The sequence below is a fragment of the Oncorhynchus clarkii genome, chromosome 22 (genome assembly GCF_045791955.1).
Source record: "Oncorhynchus clarkii lewisi isolate Uvic-CL-2024 chromosome 22, UVic_Ocla_1.0, whole genome shotgun sequence".
Taxonomy (NCBI): domain Eukaryota; kingdom Metazoa; phylum Chordata; class Actinopteri; order Salmoniformes; family Salmonidae; genus Oncorhynchus; species Oncorhynchus clarkii.
The window spans coordinates 22,004,234-22,030,444 of record NC_092168.1 but is presented as its reverse complement, the minus strand read 5'-3'; the positions used below and the strand labels follow the sequence as shown (position 1 = coordinate 22,030,444).

The following is a 26,211-nucleotide window of genomic DNA, read 5'->3' as shown; positions in this document are numbered from 1 at the left end:
AAGTTCGCGGTGTGTTGATGCTCGGCAACAACCGGCGTCTTGAGTGGGCGGCGCCTCGTGCCTTGGCAGACCGCTGGCGTTGCCTGACAGATTTGTTTGCAGATAAAGGAGTTTTCCCCCCAATCAATGATTATTCGTGACAAAACACGAATTTGGTCAACTTCGAGAATACACATAGGGTAAGTGTAGCAAACGTCGTTTTTAATTGTTATACTGCCATTTAGCTATCTATCACGTAGCTAACGCTAGCTAATCATTTCATGTTCAAGAAGCGTCAATAGTATAACCAGCCAGTAGCCAGCGTCTTATCAGACAGGTACCGTAGCTAGCTATGTATTAGCCTGCCAGCCGCTACTGTAGGTGTAACTAAGTCAGTGTCTTAATGAATCTATTTAACCTTATCTTGGATAAGAGCTCCTTCTAAATGACTCAAATGTAAATACGATACTAGTTAAGGTCTGTGGAGAAGCACAGCCACCACATATTGGTCTGGTTCCTAGAAAAGACTGGCCTTAACTCTTACCCTCTAGCTTCTAAATGTGCCAGTTACAGTAACGAGAGAAAGTTAGTATTTTTTTTTTCCAGTGTTTGCTGCTTAACTTTGATAAGTAGAAAATAACGATATCTAGATTAATGCAGATGTTCTCTTCGTGTCAAACCAGTTGATTGTGCTTACTCTTGCCATCCCCAGAATCATCAGAGTGCACAAGTTCAAGGAGGCGTACAGTCAACACTAAGGTTCAGGATCTTTAATCTTCCGTTTCTCCATCATTTTGTGCAGTGACTGCCACTGAGTGGAGGTGAATAAGCATACCGCCCGACCATGCTCACATCACGGGGAGATTCAGATTGTAGAACGCGCAGAAGCCTCGGTGTAGGAAGGGTTGCCTCGTGACTGGCCACCCTCAAGCGAGAGGGAAAGAGATCGACAAGTCACTGCGACAGACCGGGAACGATTAGGAAAGACAAAATCCACCTTTAAAGCCAGCCCAGTTTCTCAAACCTCAGTTCCTTTCCTACCCGAGGCGAGTTACTGTATGTACGCACCTCTGCCTGGATTGAAACCCCTGAAGGCAGTGAGTGAGGCACGCCGGCCCCGGGGTCCCCGCGCTTCGTTGAGAGAATCGCTGAAATGAGATGAGGCTCAGAAATGGAACGGTTGCCACTGCTATCATTTTCTTCACGTCGTTTCTCAGCCTGTCTTGGTACACAGCCTGGCAGAATGGCAAAGGTAAGCAAGCGAACGCTGTTGTGTTAACTAGCCACTAGCTGTTCCCACTGCATTACTATAAATCAATAACTGACAAGCTGACTAACCTAGCTAGCTAACGTTTTTGACAGCTGTTTGACTGGTAGATGGAAAGCAGGCTGGCTAGCTACCAACACGTTTTATAACCGAACTTACTGTAGTGACGGATAGATAGACGAACAGACAGGCACTTCATATGAGGTTCTTGTTGGCTGTATAATACTTTAGCATCTTCAAACTAGGGCTGTGCGATATGGCCAGCATATATCACGGTATTTTTAAAAAATATATATTTTTTAGATGGTTTGAGGATATTTTATGTTTTTGAATAATTATTTATACATTTACAAATAGTGCGTGACCCTAGGGTGTCCACATACTTTTGGTCATGTACAGTATGTGGACACATGCTGGTGGAACATCTCATTCCAAAATCACTAGCATTTAATATGGACTTTGTCCCCCCCCCCCCTTTGCTGCTATAACAGCATCCACTCTTCTGGGAATGTTTTTCACTCAATTTTTATGTATTTAAAAAAAAATATTTCACCTTTTATTTAACCTGGTAGGCCAATTGAGAACAGGTTCTCATTTACACCTGCGACCTGGCCAAGAGAAAGCAAAGCAGTGCGACAAAAACAAGTTACACATGGAATAAACAAACCTACAGTCAATAACACAATAGAAACAAATCTATGTACAGTGTGTGCAAATGTAGTACGATTAGGAAGGTAAGGCAATAAATAGGCCATAGAGGTGAAATAATTACAACTTAGCATTAACACTGGAGTGATAGATGTGCAAGTAGAGATACTGGGGTGCAAAAGAGCATAAGATAACATGGGGATGAGGTAGTTGGGTGTGCTATTTACAGATTGTCTGTGTACAGTGATCGGTAAGCTGCTCGGACAGCTGATGCTTAAAGTTAGAGAGGGAGTTATAAGGCTTCAGTGATAATTTTTTTTTGCAAATCTTTCCAGTCATTGACAGCAGAGGAAAGGAAGGAAAGGCGGCCAAAGTAGGTGTTGGCTTTGGGGATGACCAGTGAAATATACCTGCTGGAGCGCTTTCTACGGGTGGGTGTTGCTATGGTGACCAGTGAGCTAAGGCTGGGCTTTACCTAGAAAAGACTTGTAGATGACATAGATCCAGTGGGTTTGGCGACGAATATGTTGCGAGGGCCAGCCAACGAGAGCATACAAGTCGCAGTGGTGTATAGTATATGGGGCTATGGTGACAAAAAAGATGGTACTGTGATAGACTACATCCAATTTGCTGAGTAGAGTGTTGGAGGCTATTTTGTAAATTACATCACCGAAGTCAAGGATCGGTAGGATAGTCAGTTTTACAAGGGTATGTTTGACAGCATGAGTGAAGGAGGCTGTGTTGTGAAATAGGAAGCCGATTCTAGATTTAATTTAGGATTGGAGATGCTTATTGTGAGTCTGGAAGGAGAGTTTACAGTCTAACCAGACACCTAGGTATTTGTAGTTATCCACATATTCTAAGTCCGAACCGTCCATGGTAGCGATGCTTGTCGGGCGGGCAGGTGCGGGCAGCAATCGGTTGAAGAACATGCGTTTAGTTTTACTAGCGTTTAAAAGCAGTTGGAGGCAACGGAAGGAGTATTGTATGGCATTGAAGCTTGTTTGGAGGTTTGTTAAGTGTCCAAAGAAGGGCCAGATGTATACAGAATGGTTTTGTCTGCGTAGAGGTGGATCAGAATCGCCAGCAGCAAGAGCGACGACATTGATATATACAGTGCCTTGCGAAAGTATTCGGCCCCCTTGAACTTTGCGACCGTTTGCCACATTTCAGGCTTCAAACATAAAGATATAAAACTGTATTCTTTTTGTGAAGAATCAACAACAATATTGGATATTTCAAACTTTTTTAACAAATCAAAAACTGAAAAATTGGGCGTGCAAAATTATTCAGCCCCCTTAAATTAATACTTTGTAGCGCCACCTTTTGCTGCGATTACAGCTGTAAGTCGCTTGGGGTATGTCTCTATAAGTTTTGCACATCGAGAGACTGAATTTTTTTCCCATTCCTCCTTGCAAAACAGCTCGAGCTCAGTGAGGTTGGATGGAGAGCATTTGTGAACAGCAGTTTTCAGTTCTTTCCACAGATTCTCGATTGGATTCAGGTCTGGACTTTGGACTTGGCCATTCTAACACCTGGATATGTTTATTTTTGAACCATTCCATTGTAGATTTTGCTTTATGTTTTGGATCATTGTCTTGTTGGAAGACAAATCTCCGTCCCAGTCTCAGGTCTTTTGCAGACTCCATCAGGTTTTCTTCCAGAATGGTCCTGTATTTGGCTCCATCCATCTTCCCATCAATTTTAACCATCTTCCCTGTCCCTGCTGAAGAAAAGCAGGCCCAAAACATGATGCTGCCACCACCATGTTTGACAGTGGGGATGGTGTGTTCAGCTGTGTTGCTTTTATGCCAAACATAACGTTTTGCATTGTTGCCAAAAAGTTCAATTTTGGTTTCATCTGACCAGAGCACCTTCTTCCACATGTTTGGTGTGTCTCCCAGGTGGCTTGTGGCAAACTTTAAACAACACGTTTTATGGATATCTTTAAGAAATGGCTTTCTTCTTGCCACTCTTCCATAAAGGCCAGATTTGTGCAATATACGACTGACTGGATTGTTGTCCTATGGACAGAGTCTCCCACCTCAGCTGTAGATCTCTGCAGTTCATCCAGAGTGATCATGGGCCTCTTGGCTGCATCTCTGATCAGTCTTCTCCTTGTATGAGCTGAAAGTTTAAAGGGACAGCCAGGTCTTGGTAGATTTGCAGTGGTCTGATACTCCTTCCATTTCAATATTATCGCTTGCACAGTGCTCCTTGGGATGTTTAAAGCTTGGGAAATCTTTTTGTATCCAAATCTTCACAACAGTATCTCGGACCTGCCTGGTGTGTTCCTTGTTCTTCATGATGCTCTCTGCGCTTTTAATGGACCTCTGAGACTATCACAGTGCAGGTGCATTTATACGGAGACTTGATTACACACAGGTGGATTGTATTTATCATCATTAGTAATTTAGGTCAACATTGGATCATTCAGAGATCCTCACTGAACTTCTGGAGAGAGTTTGCTGCACTGAAAGTAAAGGGGCTGAATAATTTTGCACGCCCAATTTTTCAGTTTTTGATTTGTTAAAAAAGTTTGAAATATCCAATAAATGTCGTTCCACTTCATGATTGTGTCCCACTTGTTGATTCTTCACAAAAAAATACAGTTTTATCTTTGTTTGAAGCCTGAAATGTGGCAAAAGGTCGCAAAGTTCAAGGGGGCCGAATACTTTCGCAAGGCACTGTATACAGAGAAAAGAGGTGTTGGAACATTGATGCAGGGACTTGCATCCATTCAGCTACAAGGGCATTAGTGAGGTTGGACAACGATGTTGGGCAATCAGGAAAGCTTGTGTGGCCTACTGCTAAGCCATTGCTGCTTTAGATGTTGCCACTTTACAATAACAGTTCTTACAGTTGGCAGGATAGAAATTTGACAAACAGACTTATTGGAAAGGTGGCATCCTATGACTACGCCAAGTCATTGAGCTCTTCAGTAAGGCCTTTCTACTGCCAGTGTTTGTCTATGGAGATTGCATGGCTGTGTGCTCGATATATATTTTTCAACTTTATTTGTGTATATATATATATATAATACACACACACACACACACACACACACACAGTGGGGCAAAAAAGTATTTAGTCAGCCACCAATTGTGCAAGTTCTCCCACTTAAAAAGATGAGAGGCCTGTAATGTTCATCATAGGTACACTTCAACTATGACAGACAAAATGAGAAGAAAAAAATCCAGAAAATCACATTGTAGGATTTTTAATGAATTTATTTGCAAATTATGGTGGAAAATAAGTATTTGGTCAATAACAAAACTTTATCTCAATACTTTGTGTGTTTTCACACACTGTTGCTGGTACATGCCTGGACATGTACTGGCTTAAGCAGGGGGACACGTCTGGCACTGCAGGATTTGAGTCCCTGGCGGCGTAGTGTGTTACTGATGGTAGGCTTTGTTACTATGGTCCCAGCTCTCTGCAGGTCATTCACTAGGTCCCCCCGTGTGGTTCTGGGATTTTTGCTCACCGTTCTTGTGATCATTTTGACCCCACGGGGTGAGATCTTGCGTGGGGCTGCATATCGAGGGAGATTATCAGTGGTCTTGTATGTCTTCCATTTCCTAATAATTGCTCCCACAGTTGATTTCTTCAAACCAAGCTGCTTACCTATTGCAGATTCAGTCTTCCCAACCTGGTGCAGGTCTACAATTTTGTTTCTGGTGTCCTTGACAGCTCTTTGGTCTTGGCCATAGTGGAGTTTGGAGTGTGACTGTTTGAGGTTGTGGACAGGTGTCTTTTATACTGATAACAAGTTCAAACAGGTGCCATTAATACAGGTAACGAGTGGAGGACAGAGGAGCCTCTTGAAGAAGTTACAGGTCTGTGAGAGCCAAATCTTGCTTGTTTGTAGGTGACCAAATACTTATTTTCCACCATAATTTGCAAATAAATTCATTAAAAATCCTTCAATGTGATTTTCTGGATTTTTTTTCTCATTTTGTCTGTCATAGTTGAAGTGTACCTATGATAAATTACAGGCCTCTCTCATATTTTTAAGCGGGAGAACTTGCACAATTGGTTGCTGACTAAATACTTTTTTGCCCCACTGTGTGTGTGTGTGTGTGTGTGTGTGTATATACACTGCTCAAAAAAATAAAGGGAACACTAAAATAACACATCCTAGATCTGAATGAATGAAATATTCTTATTAAATACTGTATTCTTTACATAGTTGAATGTGCTGACAACAAAATCACACAAATTATCAATGGAAATCAAATTTATCAACCCATGGAGGTCTGGATTTGGAGTCACACTCAAAATTAAAGTGGAAAACCACACTACAGGCTGATGCAACTTTGATGTAATGTCCTTACAACAAGTCAGAATGAGGCCCAGTAGTGTGTGTGTGTGGCCTCCACGTGCCTGTATGACCTCCCTACAACGCCTGGGCATGCTCCTGATGAGGTGGCGGATGGTCTCCTGAGGGATCTCCTCCCAGACCTGGACTAAAGCATCCGCCAACTCCTGGACAGTCTGTGGTGCAACGTGGCGTTGGTGGATGGAGTGAGACATGTGCTCAATTGGATTCAGGTCTGGGGAACGGGCGGGCCAGTCCATAGCATCAATGCCTTCCTCTTGCAGGAACTGCTGACACACTCCAGCCACATGAGGTCTAGCATTGTCTTGCATTAGGAGGAACCCAGAGCCAACCACACCAGCATATGGTCTCACAAGGGGTCTGAGGATCTCATATCGGTACCTAATGGCAGTCAGGCTACCTCTGGCGAGCACATGGATTGCTGTGCGGCCCCCCAAAGAAATGCCACCCCACAGCATGACTGACCCACCGCCAAACCGGTCATGCTGGAGGATGTTGCAGGCAGCCGAACGTTCTCCATGGCATCTCCAGACTGTCACGCCTGTCACGTGCTCAGTGTGAACCTGCTTTCATCTGTGAAGAGCACAGGGCGCCAGTGGTGAATTTGCCAATCTTGGTGTTCTCTGGCAAATGCCAAACGTCCTGCACGGTGTTGGGCTGTAAGCACAACCCCCACCTGTGGACGTCGGGCCCTCATACCACGCTCATGGAGTCTGTTTCTGACCGTTTGAGCAGACACATGCACATTTGTGGCCTGCTGGAGGTCATTTTGCAGGGCTGTGGCAGTGCTCCTCCTTGCACAAAGGCGGAGGTAGTGGTCCTGCTGCTGGGTTGTTGCCCTTCTACGGCCTCCTCCACGTCTCCTGATGTACTGGCCTGTCTCCTGGTAGCGCCTCCATGCTCTGGGCACTACGCTGACAGACACAGCAAACCTTCTTGCCACAGCTCGCATTGATGTGCCATCCTGAATGAGCTGCACTACCTGAGCCACTTGTGTGGGTTGTAGACTCCGTCTCATGCTACCACTAGAGTGAAAGCACCGGCAGCATTCAAAAGTGACCAAAACATCAGCCAGGAAGCATAGGAACTGAGAAGTGGTCTGTGGTCCCCACCTGCAGAACCACTCCTTTATTGGGGGTGTCTAGCTAAATGCCTATAATTTACACCTGTTGTCTATTCCATTTGCCCAATGGCATGTGGAATGTATTGTCAATCAGTGTTGCTTCCTAAGTGGACAGTTTGATTTCACAGAAGTGTGATTGACTTGGAGTCACATTGTTGTTTAAGTGTTCCCTTTTTATTTTTTTGAGCAGTGTATTTGTAATAATGACAATTACAACAATACTGAATGAACAATGAACACTTTTTATTTGAACTTAATACATCAGTAAAATCAATTTAGGTTCAAATAATGAAACATGTTCAATTTGGTTTAAATAATGCAAAAACAGTGTTGGAGGAGAAAGTAAAAGTGCAATATTTGCCATGTAAAAAAGCTAACATTTGAGTTCCTTGCTCAGAACATGAGAGCATATTAGTTCGCAACGACTCAGGCAGCCCAAACTGTTGCATATACCCTGGCTCTGCATGCAATGAATGCAAGAGAAACGACACAATTTCCCTAGTGTAATATTGCCTGCTAACATGAATTTCTTAACTAAATATGCAGGTTTAAAAAATATGTACTTCTGTGTATTGTTTTTTTTTTTTTTGAAAGGCATTGATATTTATGGTTAGGTACATTCGTGCAAGGTTTATTTTATTTTTTCACAAATGCGCTTTTGTTCAATCATCCCCCGTTTGGCGAAGTTGGTTGTCTTTGTTAGGAAGAAATGTTCATCAGAGTTTGCAACGAGCCAGGCGGCCCAAACTGCTGCATATACCCTGACTCTGTTGCACAGAACGCAAGAGAAGTGACAATTTCCCTAGTTAAAAGAAATTAATGTTAGCAGGAAATATTAACTAAATATTCAGGTTTAAAAATATATACTTGTGTATTGATTTTAAGAAAGGTGTTGTTTATGGTTAGATACACATTGGTGCACCGACTTTTTTTGTTGTTTTATTTTGTGTGAATGCGCTTGTTTAATCACCCGTTTTGCGAAGGCTGTGATTCAATGATAAATTAACAGGCACCGCATCGGTTATATGCAACGCAGGACATGCTAGATAAACTAGTAATATCAACCATGTGTAGTTAACTAGTGATTATGTGAAGATTGATTGTTTTTTACAAGATAAGTGTAATGCTAGCTAGAAACTTAGCTTGGCTCCTTGCTGCACTCTTGTAACAGGTAGTCAGCCTGCCACGCAGTCTCCTCGCGGAGTGCAATGTAATCGGTGTCCAAAAATGCTGATTACCGATTTATGAAAACTTGAAATCGGCCCTAATTAATCTGTCGACCTCTAATAGTGGGTGTTTTACATTACAATTAATTATTAATGTCAGGGAAGTGTTATTGTGTCAGGGTAGAAACCAAAGTGTTCTCTAGGGGACTCTATAATCTTTGGCTACATTTACTGTTTTTGTTCTTTGCTACTTCATGTAGCTAACATATTCATGCTTCCTGTATTCTGTTGCATAAACAACATGCTGATTTCGGTCTACAACATCACTGGTTTTATCAGGCTCTATAGCTAGTTACATTTGCGCTGACTCAGTAAATTTCATTAGCTACTTAGCTAGCCAGCTAACTAGCGATTAGCTTTGGCGTCTAACAAGATTTAGGCCCAATATGCTAAGAGAAGACAAACTAGCCATTTTTTGCAGATGTAAGAAACAAACTAGTGTAATTTATAGAAAGCTAGTGGATTTATATTAAGAAGTAAAACGGGCATCATTGTCATCAACATTGTTTTTGCTGCATTGACCGAACACAAGTGTCTCATGGTCAAGCAACAGCGGTCCTTGAGTGACGGGATGGGGCTACGTCTGTGTGGAAAGTGGCATGGAGAGGGCGAGAGAGGGATGACTAACGTAGCAGAGTAAACAATAAAAATGGACGTTACACACGGCATATCACATTTAACAAATCGAACATTAAAATACCATTTTAAAGAATGTGAAACCGGTCAGTGCACCAATACCGGTATATTGTACAGTACGGTATACCACCCTGCCCTATTCAAAACTGGATATTGACACAGATGGCTATGTAACAGGTTCCTCTTTGTGGAAGGGCTATAGATGGTATCGGGATGGTTGCCATCACAGGGGGACATGGCTATCCATGAAAATGATCGCATCTGGCTGGCTGTGTGAGAATAGCAGGTTATTCAAGCCAGATACAGCAAAGCTATGAAAATCCACAGCCATTGAGTTTTGCTTGCAAGCTAGCATGCTGAGGACAAGATCAATGCTCATGTATTTTGACAGATCATCATTCAGCAGTCAATTATTTCCTGGTCTGACTCGTCTATTTATTGATTTAGAAGCAATTTTACATGCTCCGCCATGACTGCTTGCTGCTCATTAAAAGTCCTAGTATGTTAAGATGACAGCTACATCTTCTGTTTCCCCCTCCTTTCTCTTTTGCTTCACTCTCTTTTCGCAAATAACGAAAGCAATGTGATTCATAGGTGTGTTCCTTCCAACTAAATGCTTCTGTGGTTACTCTTCACAAAACTGTTACAGAAGCACACGCACGCCAAGGCCTCAGTGATTTAGATTTTTTTATAAGCTCAATGGTATCATAGCTACACAGCTCTTGAGGGAATCAAGTGCCTTTACTGCCTTAGCTAGGTCAGGCCAGCAGTGTTTCATTGCTTGGATCAAAATGAAGGACAAATTGGGTGTGTAGTGTACCAACGCAAGGATGTAGGCTAGTACATAAGAATCCTTTATAAGTTAGGATTGTACATCATAAAGCATCACTCCTCTTTTCATGCTTCTGTTGGTACCACCCAAACTGTTTGAGTTAAGCTTGTATGGAGAGGGCAGGCTTTTCCAAATCACGTGTATGAGAGGTGTGGCACATTCTGAAACCAAATACTGTTCGTTTTGGAAATGGGTTGTTCCATTTGATTTCAATCACCTTTTGACTGTACCCCTCTTTTAGATTTGAACAATTTTAAAGCTTTCAAACAGTTAAACTATTTGATTTATTGAAGAAACTACATTTTCACACTACATGACCGAAAGTATGTGGACACCTGCTCGTCAACCATCTCATTCCAAAATCATGGGGATTATTAAAACATTAAAACATGCAAAAAAAACACCCTTTGTGCTTCTATTACCAGAATGCTAACAAAATAAGCACACGTAATAGCCTCCATGGAAATTTGCTAACGATTGGCAAACCGTTTTATTTTTTAGCAAAGAAAGGCAGTACATCTCATAAAGTTTTGCGTGTAGACACAACTGTTCAAACGTTTGCGGTCACTGAGAAATGTCCTTGTTTTTGAATGGAAAGCACTTTTTTTTAATAACATCAAATTGATCAAATGCAGTGTGGACAATGTTGTAAATGACTATTGTAGCTGGAAATGGCAGATATTTAAAAAAAATGGAATATCTACATAGGCGTGCAGAGGCCCATTATCAGCAACCATCCTGTGTTCCAATGGCACGTTGTGTTAGCTAATCCAAGTTCATAATTTTAACAGACTAATTGATCATTAGAAAACCCTTTTGAAATTATGCTAGCACAGCTGAAAACTTTTGTGCTTTTTCCCCGAACAAGAATAGACTGCCGAGTTTCAGAAGAAAGTTCTTAATTTCTCTCCATTTTGAGCCAGTAATCAAACCCACAAATGCCGACTCTCCAGATACTCAACCAGTCTAAAGGCCAATTGTATTGCTGCTTTAATCAGAACAGTTTTCAGCTGTGCTAACAATTGCAAAAGGGTTTTCTAATGATTAATTAGCTAATCCTAGTTGATCAATTTAAAAGGATAACACAACATGCCATTGGAACACAGGGGTGATGGTTGCTGATAATGGGCCTCTGTACGCCTACGTAGATATTCCATTAAATATCAGCCGTTTCCAGCTACAATAGTCATTTACAACATTGACAATGTCTACTCTGTATTTCTGATCAATTGTATATTTTAATGGGGGAAAAAACAGCTTTTCAAAAACAAGGACATTTCTAAGTGTCCCCAAACTATTAAAAGGTAGTGTGTGTGTGTGTATATATAGGTAGGAGCTACCAAATGTCATTTTTGGTGAGTTTGAACATGTATAACGTGACCCCTGTCAATAAACAGTTGGACTCACCTATTCCTGCTTTCTCCAGTTGTGCTCTTTACATACACGCGACTGGCTCATCTGTTCTGGGGAACTACGGTAAGCTTCATAATGTGACCGGTGAATTGAAGAACACAGTCTGCTTTATCTTAACATATTGCACCAGTTGACTGCAGGTATTTACTTAGAAAGGAGCTGCACAATATAATAGTTATGACGGTATTGGCTAAACCATATAATTTTATATTTCTATGATTTCAATAGGTTTCAAATACTGTCAATCCTCTAAAACAGATATTCACATTCAATTCAACGTTGTGTGGACTCAACCATCTTTGATACCATTTGAAAGTTTACAATGATTCAAAACGAGACACTCAGCCTGAGTATGCGGTGTCTCAACCAATGGCGGGCATAACACAAACACATCCAATTATGTCAAATAAGGTCTAAGCTACAATATATTTGAAAATTTTAAAAAAGCTTGCGTTTAAGCGGCAGGGTGGGGGAATGCAAACAGCAGGCCTGGAACAAGGTAGCACGTCCGGTGAACAGGTCAGGGTTCTATAGCCGCAGGCAGAACAGCAGAAACTGGATTAGCAGCATGACCAGGTGGACTGGGACATACACACGTTATCAGGCCAGATAGTCCTGGGGCATGGTCTTAAGGCTCAGATCGCCCGGGAGAGAGAGAGATGGGAAAATTAGAGGTCGCCTACCTAAGATCACACAGGACACCAGATAAGACAGGCGAATTACACCAACTAGGACAGGCTGATCCTAGTCCCACGGCGCATGGGCTATTGCAGCATAGATACTGGAGACTGAGACGGGTGGGTTCGGGTAACACTGTGGTCCTGTCCAAAGTTACTCCCGGACAGGGCCAACCAATCAGGATATAGCCCTACCCACTTTTCCAAAGCACAGCCCCCCACACTACCAAAGGGATATCAAGACTACAAACTTACTACCCAGAGACGAGGCCAAGTATAGTCCATGAATATATCCACCACTGTACAAGCCTGAGGGGGTGCAAAACCGGACAGACGGGAAGATGACATCAGTGACTCAACACACTCAAGTCATGTATAGTGGGGGGGGGAAAGCCTGCTACAACATGGGAGAGTGTGAGCAAGCCCAAGACTAAGCCCCTGTAATGGGATCAGAGGCAGAGAATTCCAGTGGGGAGAGGGGAGCCTGTTGTTGCAACTGTTGTCATGGTAACCTGACAGCTGCATGTTCTAAATTCCTCAATTTTAAAGGGTAGGGAGCATGTTTTTTTTTATTCCAAGTAACAACAATGTGGTCAAAAAGACTTAGGTAACCAGATCATTACTGAAACTACAAACACTTATGTTTTTAAACATTTATTCATTCATTTCCAGGTATCTTCGGAACTATCCACTATTTCTACTTTGTGCTACTGCGTTTGTATGCTAGCTCAAGCTGTCTAACATTAGCCACACCTCATGCTCCTCAGACTTTGTGCCTATGTTATCTAGTGTGAACCCTGGGATGCTCTGTGACCTTCTTGCTATGGGCTCAAAATAAAATTATACCACCTTGCTCTAATTGTGTAACGGTGGTCCCTCATTTGCTCCTTTTTGTTTTGTCAACTTTTCGGCTTGTTCTCTGAAGTGGGCTTGGAGTTTTGTAACTTTTCCCACCTTGACTTCCACCTATAATGACAAAGCGAAAACTGATTTTTTTTTTTTTTTTTAGCTAGTGTTTGTGTGTGCAAATATATATTTTTAAATAAAATGTAAGTGTTCAGACCCTTTGCTATGAGACTTGAAATTGAGCTCAGGTGCATCCTGTTTCCATTGATCATCCTTGATGTTTCTACAACTTAATTGGAATCCACCTGTGGTAAATGTATTGATTGGACATGATTTGGAAAGGCACATCTGTCTATATAAGGTCCCACAGTTGACAGTGCATGTTCGAGCAAAAACCAAGCCGAGCTATGGAATTGTCCGTAGAGCTCCGAGACAGAATTGTGTCAAGGTACAGATCTGGGGAAGGGTATCAAAAAAGATCTGCAGCATTGAAGGTCCCCAAGAACACAGTGGCCTCCATCATTCTTAAATGGATTAAGTTTGGAACCACCAAAACTCTTCCTAGAGCTGGCCGCCCGGCCAAACTGAGAAATTGGGGGAGAAGGGCCTTGGTCAAGGAGGTGACCAAGAACCAGAAGGTCACTCTGACAGAGCTCCAGAGTTCCTCTGTGGAGATGGGAGGAACTTCCAGAACAATCCTCTTTGCAGATTGGCCAGACTAAAGCCACTCTTCAAAAGGCACACGACAGCCCACTTGGAGTTTGCCGAAAGGCACCTAAAGGACTCTGACCATGAGAAACAAGATTCTCTGGTCCGATTTAAACCAAGATTGAATTCTTTGACCTGAATGCCAAGCGTCACATCTACCGGAAACCTGGCACCATCCCTACGGTGAAGCATGGTGGCAGCATCATGCTGTGGGGATGTTTTTCAGGGATTGGGAGACTAGTCAAGATCGAGGGAAAGATGAACAGAGCAAAGTATAGAGAGATCCTTGACGGAAACCTTCTCAGAACCTCGGACTGGGAAGGTGAACCTTCACCCCAACAGGACAACAACCCTAAGCAGACAACCAAGAGGACAGAGGAGTGGCTTCGGGACAAGTCCCTGAATATTCTTGAGTGAATCAGCCAGAGCCCGGACTTGAACCCGATTTGAACATCTTTGGAGAGACCTGAAAATAGCTGTGCAGCAACGCTCCCCATCCAACCTGACAGAGCTTGAGGATCTGCAGAGAAGAATGGGACAAACTCCCCAAAAATCGGTTTCATACCCAAGAAGACTCGGGCTGAAATCACTGCTAAAGGTGTTTCAACAAAGTACTTAGTAAAGGGTCTCGAATACGTAATTGTGATTATTTAAAATAAATAAAAAATTGTAATACGTTTTATAGAAACCTGTTTTTGCTTTGTATTTATGGGGTATTGTGTGAGGTTGAGGGGGGGGGGGGGGAACTATTTTAATACATTTTTAGAATAAGGCCCTATCCCAGCAAAGTGGAAAAAGTCAAGTGATCTGAATACTTCCCGAAGGTACTGTAGCTATTGGATTTTCCATTACTTATCCCCGATTTTGGTTTAATTTGAATTTATTTCTGTTGCATTTTACATTTTCGGGAATAGGCTGGCTTGTCGGGTACTCCATTTTATTACACCACCCCATTTTCCCACATGAATTCGTCGTTCTGATCAGGAACAAAAACAATTGAAAAGTGAGGTGTGACTTTGCATTGGGACTTGATGCGAATGCTAATCCATATGTTACGTTAATGCCTACCATTTTAAATTCAGACCTTCCACTGCTTTAATTTCTTCACGTTCACAACAGGAAGTTAGCAGCTTGCCTTAGCCTACTTGTAAATTATGTTTTTTCCTTTTACTGTGAATAAAAAGTTTGCTTCTCAAAACATTCAGATATGTTTTGGTAATTATGAGCTGACTAGACAAATCCATTATTTGTTTATACAGGTCCTAAGAAACATTTTAAGACTAATCAAATATATATCAAGAAACAAATATTAAATAGCAGTGTGCTACACTGCATTCCCCCAGGCTAAATGCCAAAGCATTTTTGTGACGATGGAAAAGAACAGCTCAAGAACAGAACTACATATATTTTAAATAGCGAGAATAAATGTAGCTCATTTCTGTGAAGCTTTGTGATTGCCGAGGACAAGTTTGATGTCAGACAACAATAGAATGTAAATTAATTAAAGACATTAAGGTGAAAGGCAACGTTTATACTGAGGGGTTGGCAGGACTTCTAAATGCATTACCACAATCATGACTAGGTCGGTTGGTGGGACTTCTAAATACATTACCACAATCATGACCAGGTCGGTTGGTGGGACTTCTAAATGCATTACCACTATCATGACTAGGTAGGTTGGTGGGACTTCTAAATACATTACCACAATCATGACTAGGTCGGTTGGTGGGACTTCTAAATGCATTACCACTATCATGACTAGGTCGGTTGGTGGGACTTCTAAATGCATTACCACTATCATGACTAGGTCGGTTGTCGGAAATAGAAGTACAAGGCTTTGTTGCCGGCATTACCGTTCAAATATTAAGGGCAGGAAAGTTGGCGGCATGGTAAAATGCCATGGTATTAAAGTTATAATGTACTTTCTTACCATTTCTACCATAGGCAAATAGGTCTAAAAGGTTTTGTTTTTAAATCAAAAGGTGTGCCAAAAAGTGGAACGGTCCTAATGTCAACCTGCTGTAGGCCTAAGTGCTGTGCTCACATTATGAGAATATACAACCCACACATGATGTGCTGTAGCTTATGTTATGACGTGTCACTAAATATAGACATTTTCTAACAGCAGGAAATTAATTTAACACTGTCTGACTTATCGTGATCACAGTGAGTTGGTGTCAGTGAGGTATTACGAATTGTTTAGGTGTTTTGTTGGTATGATACATAGAAGTAGAATGAGACTGTCTGTGGTATGCTAGTGTATTTCCTTGTTCTGGAATGTTTTCAGTCCTACAAGAGAGTCTCTACCAGGCATTGATTCAGTGGGTTAAGAGCGGGCAAACGTTGATTTCCATCTAAAATGCCATCTTTGAGGAAGAGGTTTGTGAATTGACTGTTGACTAGAGGTCGACCAATTTAATTGTAATGGCCGATTTTAATTAGGGCCGATTTTCATAACAATCAGTATTTTTGGACACCGATTTTCCTTTTTAAAAAAAAAATTATATATGTATTTACACCTTTTTTATTTAACTAGGCCAGTCAGTTAACACATTCTTATTTTCAATGACTGCCTACGAACAGTGGGTTAACTGCCTTGTTCAGGGGCAGAACGACAGATTTTTACCTTGTCAGCTCGGGGATTCGTTTTTGCAACCTTCCGCTTACAAGGCCAACGCTCTAACCACCTGCCTTACATTGCACTCCACGAGGAGCCTGCATGGCAGGCTTGACTACCTGTTACGCGAGGGTAGCAAGAAGGTAAGTTGCTAGCTAGCATTAAACTTATCTTATAAAAAACAATCAATCTTAACATAATCACTAGTTAACTACACATGGTTGATATTACTAGTTTATCTAGTGTGTCCTGCGTTGCATATAGTCGATGTGGTGCATGTTCATTTCTCATCGAATCACAGCCGACTTCGACAAACGGGTGATTTTAACAAGCGCATTTGCGAAAAAAGCACTGTCGTTGCACCAATGTGTACCTAACCATAAACATCAATGCCTTTCTTTAAAATCAATACACAAGTATATATTTTTAAACCTGCATATTTAGTTAATATTGCCTGCTAACATGAATTTCAAGGAGTAAGGAGTCAGGGTAAATGGAGCAGTTTGGGCCGCCTGGCTCATTGCGAACATTTATTCCTAACAAAGGCCGTAATTAATTTGCCAGAATTGTACATCATTATCACATAACATTGAAGGTTGTGCAATGTAACGTCAATATTTAGACTTAGGGATGCCACCAGTTAGATAAAATACGGAACGGTTCTGTATTTCACTGAAAGAATAAATGTTTTGTTTTCAAAATGATTTGACCATATTAATGACCCAAGGCTTGTATTTCTGTGTGTTTTATTATATTGTAATTAAGTCTGATTTGATAGAGCAGTCTGACTGAGCGATGGTAGGCAGCAGCAGGCTCGTAAGCATTCATTCAAACAGCACTTTCGTGCGTTTTGCCAGCAGCTCTTCGCAATTCTTCAAGCATTGCATTGTTTGACTTCAAGCCTATCAACTCCCGCGATTAGGCTGGTGTAACCAATGTGAAATGGCTAGCTAGTTAGCGGGGTGCACGCTAATAGCGTTTCAAACGTCACTTGCTCTGAGACTTGGAGTGGTTGTTCCCCTTGCTCTGCATGGGTAACGCTGCTTCGAGGGTGGCTGTTGTCGTTGTGTTCCTGGTTCGAGCCCAGGTAGGAGCGAGGAGAGGGACGGAAGCAATACTGTTACTGGCAATACTAAAGTGCCTATAAGAACATCCAATAGTCAAAGGTATATGAAATACAAATGGTATAGAGAGAAATAGTCCTATAATTCCTATAATAACTACAACCTAAAACCTCTTACCTTGGAATATTGAAGATTCATGTTAAAAGGAACCACCAGCTTTCATATGTTCTGAGCAAGGAACTCAAATGTTAGCTTTTTTACATGGCACATATTGCACTTTTTTTTTTCTTCAACACTTTGTTTTTGCATTATTTAAACCAAATTGAACATGTTTCATTATTATTTGAGGCTAAATTGATTTTATTGGTGTATTATATTAAGTTAAAATAAGTGTTAATTCAGTATTGTTGTAATTGTCATTATTACAAATGTAAAAAAAAATGGCAGAATTAAAAAAATCAAATCTGTATCGGCTTTTTTTGGTCCTCCAATAATCCGTCTCGGCGTTAGTCATAATCGGTCGACTTCTACTGTTGACACAAGCTCTGGGGTTCAGGCCATCCCTTCAGTAGAAACTTCACTGTTGAGTCTTTACTCTGTAATGTTACACGGTGCTGTTCTGAAATATTGAAGGGATTCCACACAATTATACTGAAATAAGAAATCCTCACAAATGAAGAGACATCCAGGAACAGGCCTCAATCAGGCACTGCATTTTTATTTAAGTATTTGGTTGTCGTAGTTAATGAGGAATGATTATAAAACTGCATTACTGCACGCATTCTTCCACTCAAGCACCTAACCTCATGCTTGGGTTTACTGTGTCTGCGTTTCAGAAGGAGGAACACAGACGTGCATAAACGTCTCCCCAAATGTCAGCCAGCGGGACGTTGAAGAGCAGCGTTGTGGCACAAAGCTTTGCATTCATAAACACTCGCTGGCTGCTCCCGCTGGCCCAACAGTCAGAATCCATAGCTAAGCTCTGCTGTGCTGTGCTTTGGATCAGTGTGTCTTGTATATCTCACATCCAGACCAGTGAGGGCAGTTGCTTTTGTACTACAGTAGTGTTCCTCATCCTGCCCAGCACCACTCCCTGGAATTGTATTTATTTATTTTACCTTTATTTAACTAGGCAAGTCAGTTAAGAACTAAATCTTATTTTCAATGATGGCCTAGGAACAGTGGGTTAACTGCCTTGTTTAGGGGCAGAACGACATATTTTTCACCTTATCAGCTCGGGGATTCGATCTTTCGGTTACTAGTCCAACGCTCTAACTACTAGGCTACCTGCCGCCCCAATGTTGCTGACCTGTACCTGAGATGGGTCACTGACATCATTTAGTTTCAAGTTATTTCCAAATGCTAGTTTTAATGGAAGCGGATGGTCCTCCAAGGTGGAAGAACCATAGCGTGGCTGTCCTTGGTATGCATAAGGTTAGCAGACCTAAAATGAACACCTGACAAATGCGGGTAGGATGTCTATTTCACCAGCCATGTTGGCAGGTGGTCAGGGCTCCACAGTGACAATTTCACTCGCGTTGTGAATAAAATGGTTACATACGATCACATTTATAGTAAAATAAATGCTGCAGTAAATGTTTTCAAAGTATTTCTGCCGTTTTTGTTTCATTGCTGGTAAATTAATTGCACAGTCAAAGAACTACAAATCCCATATTACCTTATTCCACTTGCGATGCAACACTGCCTAGCTGGAGGTTGTGCACTCATGAAGCGCTGCGCACAGACAAACTTGGTCTAATTTACTTGAAATGAAAGTCTACTGAAGTGAGACTTTGTCCTTGTGTTGATTGGCTCTATACTAAACGGAACATGTAAAGTGTCAGTACCATGTTTGATGAGCTGAAATAAAAGATCCCAGAAATGTTCCATACGCACAAAAAAACATATTTCTCACAAATGTTGTGCACAAATTTGTTTACATCTTGTTAGTGAGCTTTTCTCCTTTGCCAAGACTATCCATCCACCTGACAGGTATGGCATATCAAGAAGCTGATTTAAACAGCACGATAATTACACAGGTGCACCTTGTGCTGGGGACAATAAAAGGCCACTCCTAATTGGTGTATTTTAACATCAATATACCCGTCCATTAAAAAAATGATTTTAATATGTCAATCTAGCAAACCAGGCAACTAAAACCAACTTTATAAACGACTAGATTCAAAGATAGGTAACATTAGACTATAACTGGCAATGCAAATGGCACTGAGATACATATTACATTAGTACACTTAACGTGAGCTAGCTAGCTAACAGTACGCTTTAACTTGGATGAGCGCTTCTCTCCCTCTGTCATGGTTGCCCTTGGTTTTAAGATGTAATCCGGAGACAGGTGTTTTATACAACAGCCTTCTGTGTTCTCTTTTCGACTCCCTCATATTTGCAATCAAACGCCAGCATTTTATCCTTAGCTATCATACTCTGCTTCCACCAGGCATTCCACTGATTTCAAAACTTGGTCCTTCAGAAAGTTGAGAGCAAGAATTGTGTAGTTCATGATATATTTAAGAAAGAGCAGCATTAGAAATGATTACCTACACATACTGAGCAGCTCATGTTAGACAAGCATGCTACATGGCAGACCAATCTGAACTCATCTCTCGGAATGTCTAGCCCATCCATTATCTCAGCCAATCATGGCTAGCGGGAAGGTTCCTGTATTTTTCTGTGGCTAAACCAACTAGACTCGTACTTTTTATTTTACCCCCCTTTTTCTCCCCAATTTCGTGGTATCCAATTGTTTAGTAGCTACTATCTTGTCTCATCGCTACAACTTCCGTACGGGCTCGGGAGAGACGAAGGTTGAAAGTCATGCGTCCTCCGATACACAACCCAACCAAGCCGCACTGCTTCTTAACACAGCGCCATCCAACCCGGAAGCCAGCCGCACCAATGTGTCGAGGAAACACCGTGCACCTGGCAACCGTGGTTAGCGCGCACTGCGCCCGGCCCGCCACGGGAGTCGCTGGTGTGCGATGAGACAAGGACATCCCTACCGGCCAAGCCCTCCTTAACCTGGACGACGCTAGGCCAATTGTTCGTCGCTCCACGGACCTCCCGGTCGCGGCCGGTTACGACAGAGCCTGGGCGCGAACCCAGAGTCTAGACTCATACTTTTAACAATTGTATTTGCAGGTGGCATACAAGTTTGTTATTAAGGCACATGAAAGTTCACATTCCAGAAGGCATTTCTGCCCCCAAAAATTTGAGTGAATTTTGTTTACGTTCAAATGCCTCTCCTGTGACGAAGTGACGTACGACACATGCCTAGTTTCTTGAAACGAGTCACATTTTATGGCGTAAAGGGTAGATACACGGAGTATCCAAGTAAGCCTAAAAAGCTTGTTTTACGATGCATCCCTTCTCCTTTTACTCTCACACCCCTTCCTGTCTTTGAACACAAGGTTTATAGAGACCATCTTTTTTCTCTGCTGAATCTTGGCCTCTTTTGCTAGTCTTTGACTCCATCCCCCTCAAGGTCTGTTTCCATCGCTCTATCTTCATCTCAAGGCCTCCTATCTAGTGTCTTTCATCCTCCCCCTCTCTCTCACTCAGGGTCCTACTTTCTGTAATTTCCGTTTCAGTGTGGGTGTTCAGTCAGCCACAGGCAATGAGTCACTCTGAAAGTGAAGTGTTTGAATGGTCAGTGTTAGTGCATGCAGAGAACACTGTGGGAATGGTGTGGATAGACCTCGACGCTAACTGTCGGTATGCGTGGCTTTAGGCCTATGTTTCTTGGATTGTTTTTTTGGGGGGGGGACTGTTGTGTGTAAGCATTTTGGCGACTGATTTTGTGTGTCGGTAATTGCAATGAGAATTGGCTGTCTAAGTAGTCAAGCAGCCTACTGGATGACCCTCAAGAATGTGCACTTCTCAGTGCAAGATCTCTGAATGTAGGACTGTAAGATCTCTGACAGAAGTACTTCTCAGCAGTTTGCTGCTCTATTGATTGGTCTCTTATTGTGTAGGAAGAGACCTTGACAATGGCGGTCAGTGCAGAACGTATGGGTCAACAAGTGCTCGGTGGGAACAGAGGTCTGAGTGCTGATATCTGGGGACTGTGCTTAGTTGGCTGTGAGACAGGAGGCTGTTGTGAAGACCTTTGTCCTTCAGTAAAAGTGCCAGGAAGGGAAATGTCACTATTAGGCTAATCAACACATTTGAGGATAAAAAGGAATCGGGTTGAAATAAATCCCCTCCCTCCTCCCGCTCTGCTTTTCTACCTCCATTCTCTCTTCTTCCTTGTCTCTCTCTCGCCGTCTGTGGGCATGTTTCTCTTAGCAGCGCTGCTCTGCTGTTTTTTTTCGTCAGTTCATTGCAAACACAATGGTCCCAAAATAGCTGGAGAAAGGCGTGGTTATGGCAAATGAATGCTACTGACTCAGGAGATAGTGGGGGGAGCCAGAAATTGTGCTGCCCGTACCCTTGGAAAGAGGCAGAGACGGAATGAGAGAGAGCCTGTGTATCTCTTTTTGTACTTTTGTGGTCTGTTTTTGGGTTTGTGTGGTATATTGTCTGACTGAGGGAGAGGGACTCTTGCCAGAAACTTCTAAGATGGACCAAATGGAGAGGAAGCAGGAGAGCGAGACAGTGAGGAGAAGGGCCCAGATTTAATGAGAGAGAGAGAGAGAGAGAGAGGGAGAGAAGCAATGTGAGGGGGAAGAGTGCTGACCAGAGCCTTGGCCCTGAGACACTGAAGTGTTTTGCCTTGCTCTTTAGGATGAGTGTACACACACACACGGTTTTTTCTGGATCAATAAGAGGCTTAAGTGGTGGGCCGGCCCATCTGTGCAGCTTGATACATTTTTGGGGGCATCATTTTAGAGGTGGTGTGGATTTTTTTTTTGGGGGGGGGGGGGTATTTAAGTAAATTTCCTGCAATTCTACAAATTTCTCCATGGAGCTGAGAGAAAATGTTGCAGTTTTAAAACTAATTTCCTGCAGTTCTTTGCATTTTGCCATGGCTGACGCAGTGTTATTTTGCTTAAGCATAATAACAATCAATACTGCTAAATTCATTTTCAATTCTCCCTGACCAGGGCCAGCACGCCCATTTTCTTTAGCTCTAGGCAAGATCAACATATGCTGCCCCTTTGTCATGCATAGCATGGCAGAGCAGAACGTGCGCGACAGTTAATTAAGATTTGGAATGGATTGATAGACTAGAATGTCTATCAAAAGCAATTGGTTCATTTCAGTTGAACTTACTTATTCAGTAGCACCTGGGTTGCCTACTAGTCACATCGGAGAGGCTAGTAATCAATTTAAGTGACTAAGATACTGTAGAATAGTGTGGAGTGCAGTTTATACATATGAGATGAGTAATGCTAGACACTGAACATTGTTAAAGTAGCTAGGGATCTATTTCTAAAAGTGGCCAGTGATTCCTAATTGATGTCCTTAGGCAGATGCCTCTGATGTGCTAGTGATGGCTATTTAACAGTCTGATGGCCTTGATAGAAGCTGTTTTTCGGTCCCAGCTTTGATGCATCTGTACTGACCTCGCCTTCTGGATGATAGCGGGGTGAACAGGCAGTGGCTTGGGTGGTTGTTGTCTTTGATCTTTTTGGCCTTCCTGTGACATCGGGTGCTGTAGGTGTCCAGGAGGGCAGGAAGTTTGCCACCGCACCAACTTCTGGAGAGCTTTGCGGTTGCAGTTTCCCTACCAGGCGGTGATACAGCCCGACAGGATGCTCTCAATTGTGCATCTGTAAAAGTTTGAGGCGCTGTTGCGCCTTCTTCACCACACTGTCTGTGTGGGTGGACCATTTCAGTGATGTGTACACTAAGGTACTTGAAGCTTTCCACCTTCTCCACAGCAGTCCCATCGATGTGGATGGGGGGGTACTCCCTCTGCTGTTTCCTGAAGTCCATGATCATCTCCTTTAGTTTTGTTGACGTTGAGTGTGAGGTTATTTTCCTGGCACCACACTCCCAGGGCCCTCACCTCCTCCCTGTAGGCTGTCTCGTTGTTGGTAATCAAGCCTACTACTGTTGTTGTCTGCAAACTTGATGATTGAGTTGGAGGTGTGCTTGGCCATGCAGTCATGGGTGATCAGGGAGTACAGGAGAGGGCTGAGCATGCACCCTTGTGGGGCCCCAGTGTTGAGAATCAGTGAAGTGGAGGTGTTGTTTCCTACCTTCACCACCTGGGGGAAACCCGTCAGGAAGTCCAGGACCCAGTTGAACACAGCGGGGGTCAAACCCAGGGCCTCAAGCTTGATGAGCTTGAAAGGTACTATTGTGTTGAATGCTGAGCTATAGTCAATTAACAGCAATCTTACATAAGTATGCCTCTTGCCCAGATGGGACAGGGCAGTGTGGTGGCGATTGCATTGTCTGTGGATCTAAGACGTTGGTGTCCGCCACGTGGCTGGTTTTCCCTTTTATAATCCGTGATTGTGGCAGGGTCTACAGACATACGTCTCGTTTCTGAGCCGTTGAACTGGGACTCCACTTTGTTCCTATACCGACGTTTAGCCTGCTTGATTGCTTTGCGGAGAGAATAACTACACTGTTTGTATTCTTCCATATTCCCAGTCTTCTAGCCCTGGTGAAATACGGTAGTTCCGCGCTTTCAGTTTTGCGGGAATGCTCCCTTTTTATCCACGGTTTCTGTTTGGTGTAGGTTTTAATAGTCAGTGGGTACAACATCTCCTATGCACTTCCTGAATCTCATTCACCGTATCGATATATTTGTCTTGTTTTCTGAAGCTACTCTGAACATATCCCACTCCGCGTGATCAAAACAATCTTGAAGCATGGATTCCTGTTGGTCAGACCAGCGTTGACTAGTCCTCATAAGGCCCACCCACACCTTCCTGTTTGAGTTTCTGCCTATATTAGGGGAGGAGGAAGATGGAATTGTTGTCCGATTTGCCAAATGGAAGGCGGGAGAGGGCCTTCTATGCATTCTGGAAGGTACTATAGCAATGGTCGGGGGTTTTAGCAGCGCCGACGGAGATGGCAGCATCGCGACTAGTTCTTAAGGTTCTTGATTCCCTGATTACTCGGTTTGGCCGGGTGGCCAGCTCTAGGAAGTCTTGGTGGTTCCAAGCTTCTTCCATTTAAGAATGATTGAGGCCACTGTGTTTTTGGGAATATTTTTTGGTACCCTTCCCCAGATCTCTGCCTCGACACCATCCGGGTTTCGGAGCTCTACGGACAATTCCTTCGACCTCATTGTTTTTGCTCTGACATGCACTGTCAACTGTGAGACCTTTATATAGATAGGTGTGTCTTTCCAAATCATGTCCAATCAATTAAATTTACCACAGGTGGACTCCAATCAAGTTGTAGAAACATCTCAAGGATGATCAATGGAAACGAGATGCACCTGAGCTCAATTTTTGTAAATAAAGTATTTCTGTGTTTTTAATACATTTGCAAAAATGTATAAAATACTGTTTTTGCTTTTTAATAATGGGGTATTGTGTGTAGATTGAGGAAAACTATTTAATCCATTTTAGAATAAGGCTGTAACATTGTGTAGGCTAGGCTACCTATGCCTTTTTAATCCCAAATTGACTGGAATTAATCACTGTATGATTATCTTTTTAATTACAGATGCAAAGGCCAACATGATGCAACCCTACATACAGCAAGCTCAGCCCTGTTAGTGTTTGTCCAATAGCAATTGTCTGTTTGTGTAAAGGGTTTTCATCCTCTCTAGGGCTAAGAGTTTTTTAAAAATGTATCAACCTCTCTAGGCTAGATGGGAATCTACTGTCCCACCTGACCAACATCCAGTGAAAGTGAATTGTAAATATTTAACATTCTTGAAAATACACATGCAATATGTCAAAATAAAGCTTAACTTCTTGCTAATCCAGCCACTGTCAGATTTCAAAAGGCTTTATGGCGAAAGCAAACCATGTGATTATCTGAGGACAGCACCCCATCAAACAAACACAGACAATCATATTTCATCCCGCGACAACTCAGAAATAACGATATAATTCATGCCTGACCTTTGAAGAGCTTCTTCTGTTGGCACTCAATATGTCCCATAAACATCACAAATGGTCCTTTTTTTAGATTAATTCCGTCGTTATCTCAAATGTCAATTTATTTGGCGCGTTTTGATCCAGAAAAACACCAGTTCCAACTCTCGCAACAGGAATTCAAAATATCTAATAAGTTACCTATAATCTTTGTCCAAACATTTCAAACAACTTTAGGTATTTTTTTTACGTCAATAACCGATCAAATTTAAGACAGGATAAACTGCCTTCAATAGCGGATAAAAACAAAGAGGAGCAAGCTTTCAGGTCGTGCGCCCCAACCACAACAGTACACTAGACTCGACCCTCATTCTGAACAGCCCTACTACATTTCTCAAAGGAAAAACATCAACCAATTTCTAAAGACTGTTGACATCCAGTGGAAGCGATAGGAACTGCAAGCAAGTGCCTTTAGAAATCTAGATCCACATAGAAAACCCATTGTAAAGAGTGACCTCAAAAAAAATCCTGGATGGTTTGTCCTCGGGGTTTCGCCTGCCAAATAAGTTCTGTTATACTCAGACATCATTGAAACAGTTTTAGAAACTTCAGTGTCTTCTATCCAAATCTACTCATTTGCATTTCCTAGCTTCTGGGCCTGAGAAGGCAGTATACTTTTGGCACACTTTTCATCCAGACGTGAAAATACCGCCCCCTAGCATAGATGGTTCATATTTTTTTTATTTTTTTAACCATATGACCTGATTAGGATAAATAATCTGCTCCCATCATAGGCCATATGAAACAATATTTTTTAAATGTTGCTGATTTATTACTATGTCATAGGCTATAACTACGGTCTGGAGTTA

General features: G+C 42.3%; 1 protein-coding gene across 2 annotated transcripts in view; it reads left to right on the top strand.

Annotated features, from left to right (window-relative positions):
- Positions 1–36: 36 nt before the first annotated feature.
- LOC139380596 (alpha-1,3-mannosyl-glycoprotein 4-beta-N-acetylglucosaminyltransferase A-like) overlaps positions 37–26,211 on the top strand; it is a 52,121-nt gene continuing 25,946 nt past the window's right edge. Inside the window, exons 1-2 of one of the 2 annotated variants that reach the window (XM_071123417.1) lie at positions 37–179; positions 782–1,231. In XM_071123417.1, the coding sequence (XP_070979518.1) occupies positions 1,138–1,231 (94 nt within the window). In that variant the 5' untranslated portion in view covers positions 37–179; positions 782–1,137. Of the gene's footprint in view, positions 180–691; positions 1,232–26,211 lie in introns of both variants that reach the window. The other variant, XM_071123416.1, reaches the window with a different exon arrangement.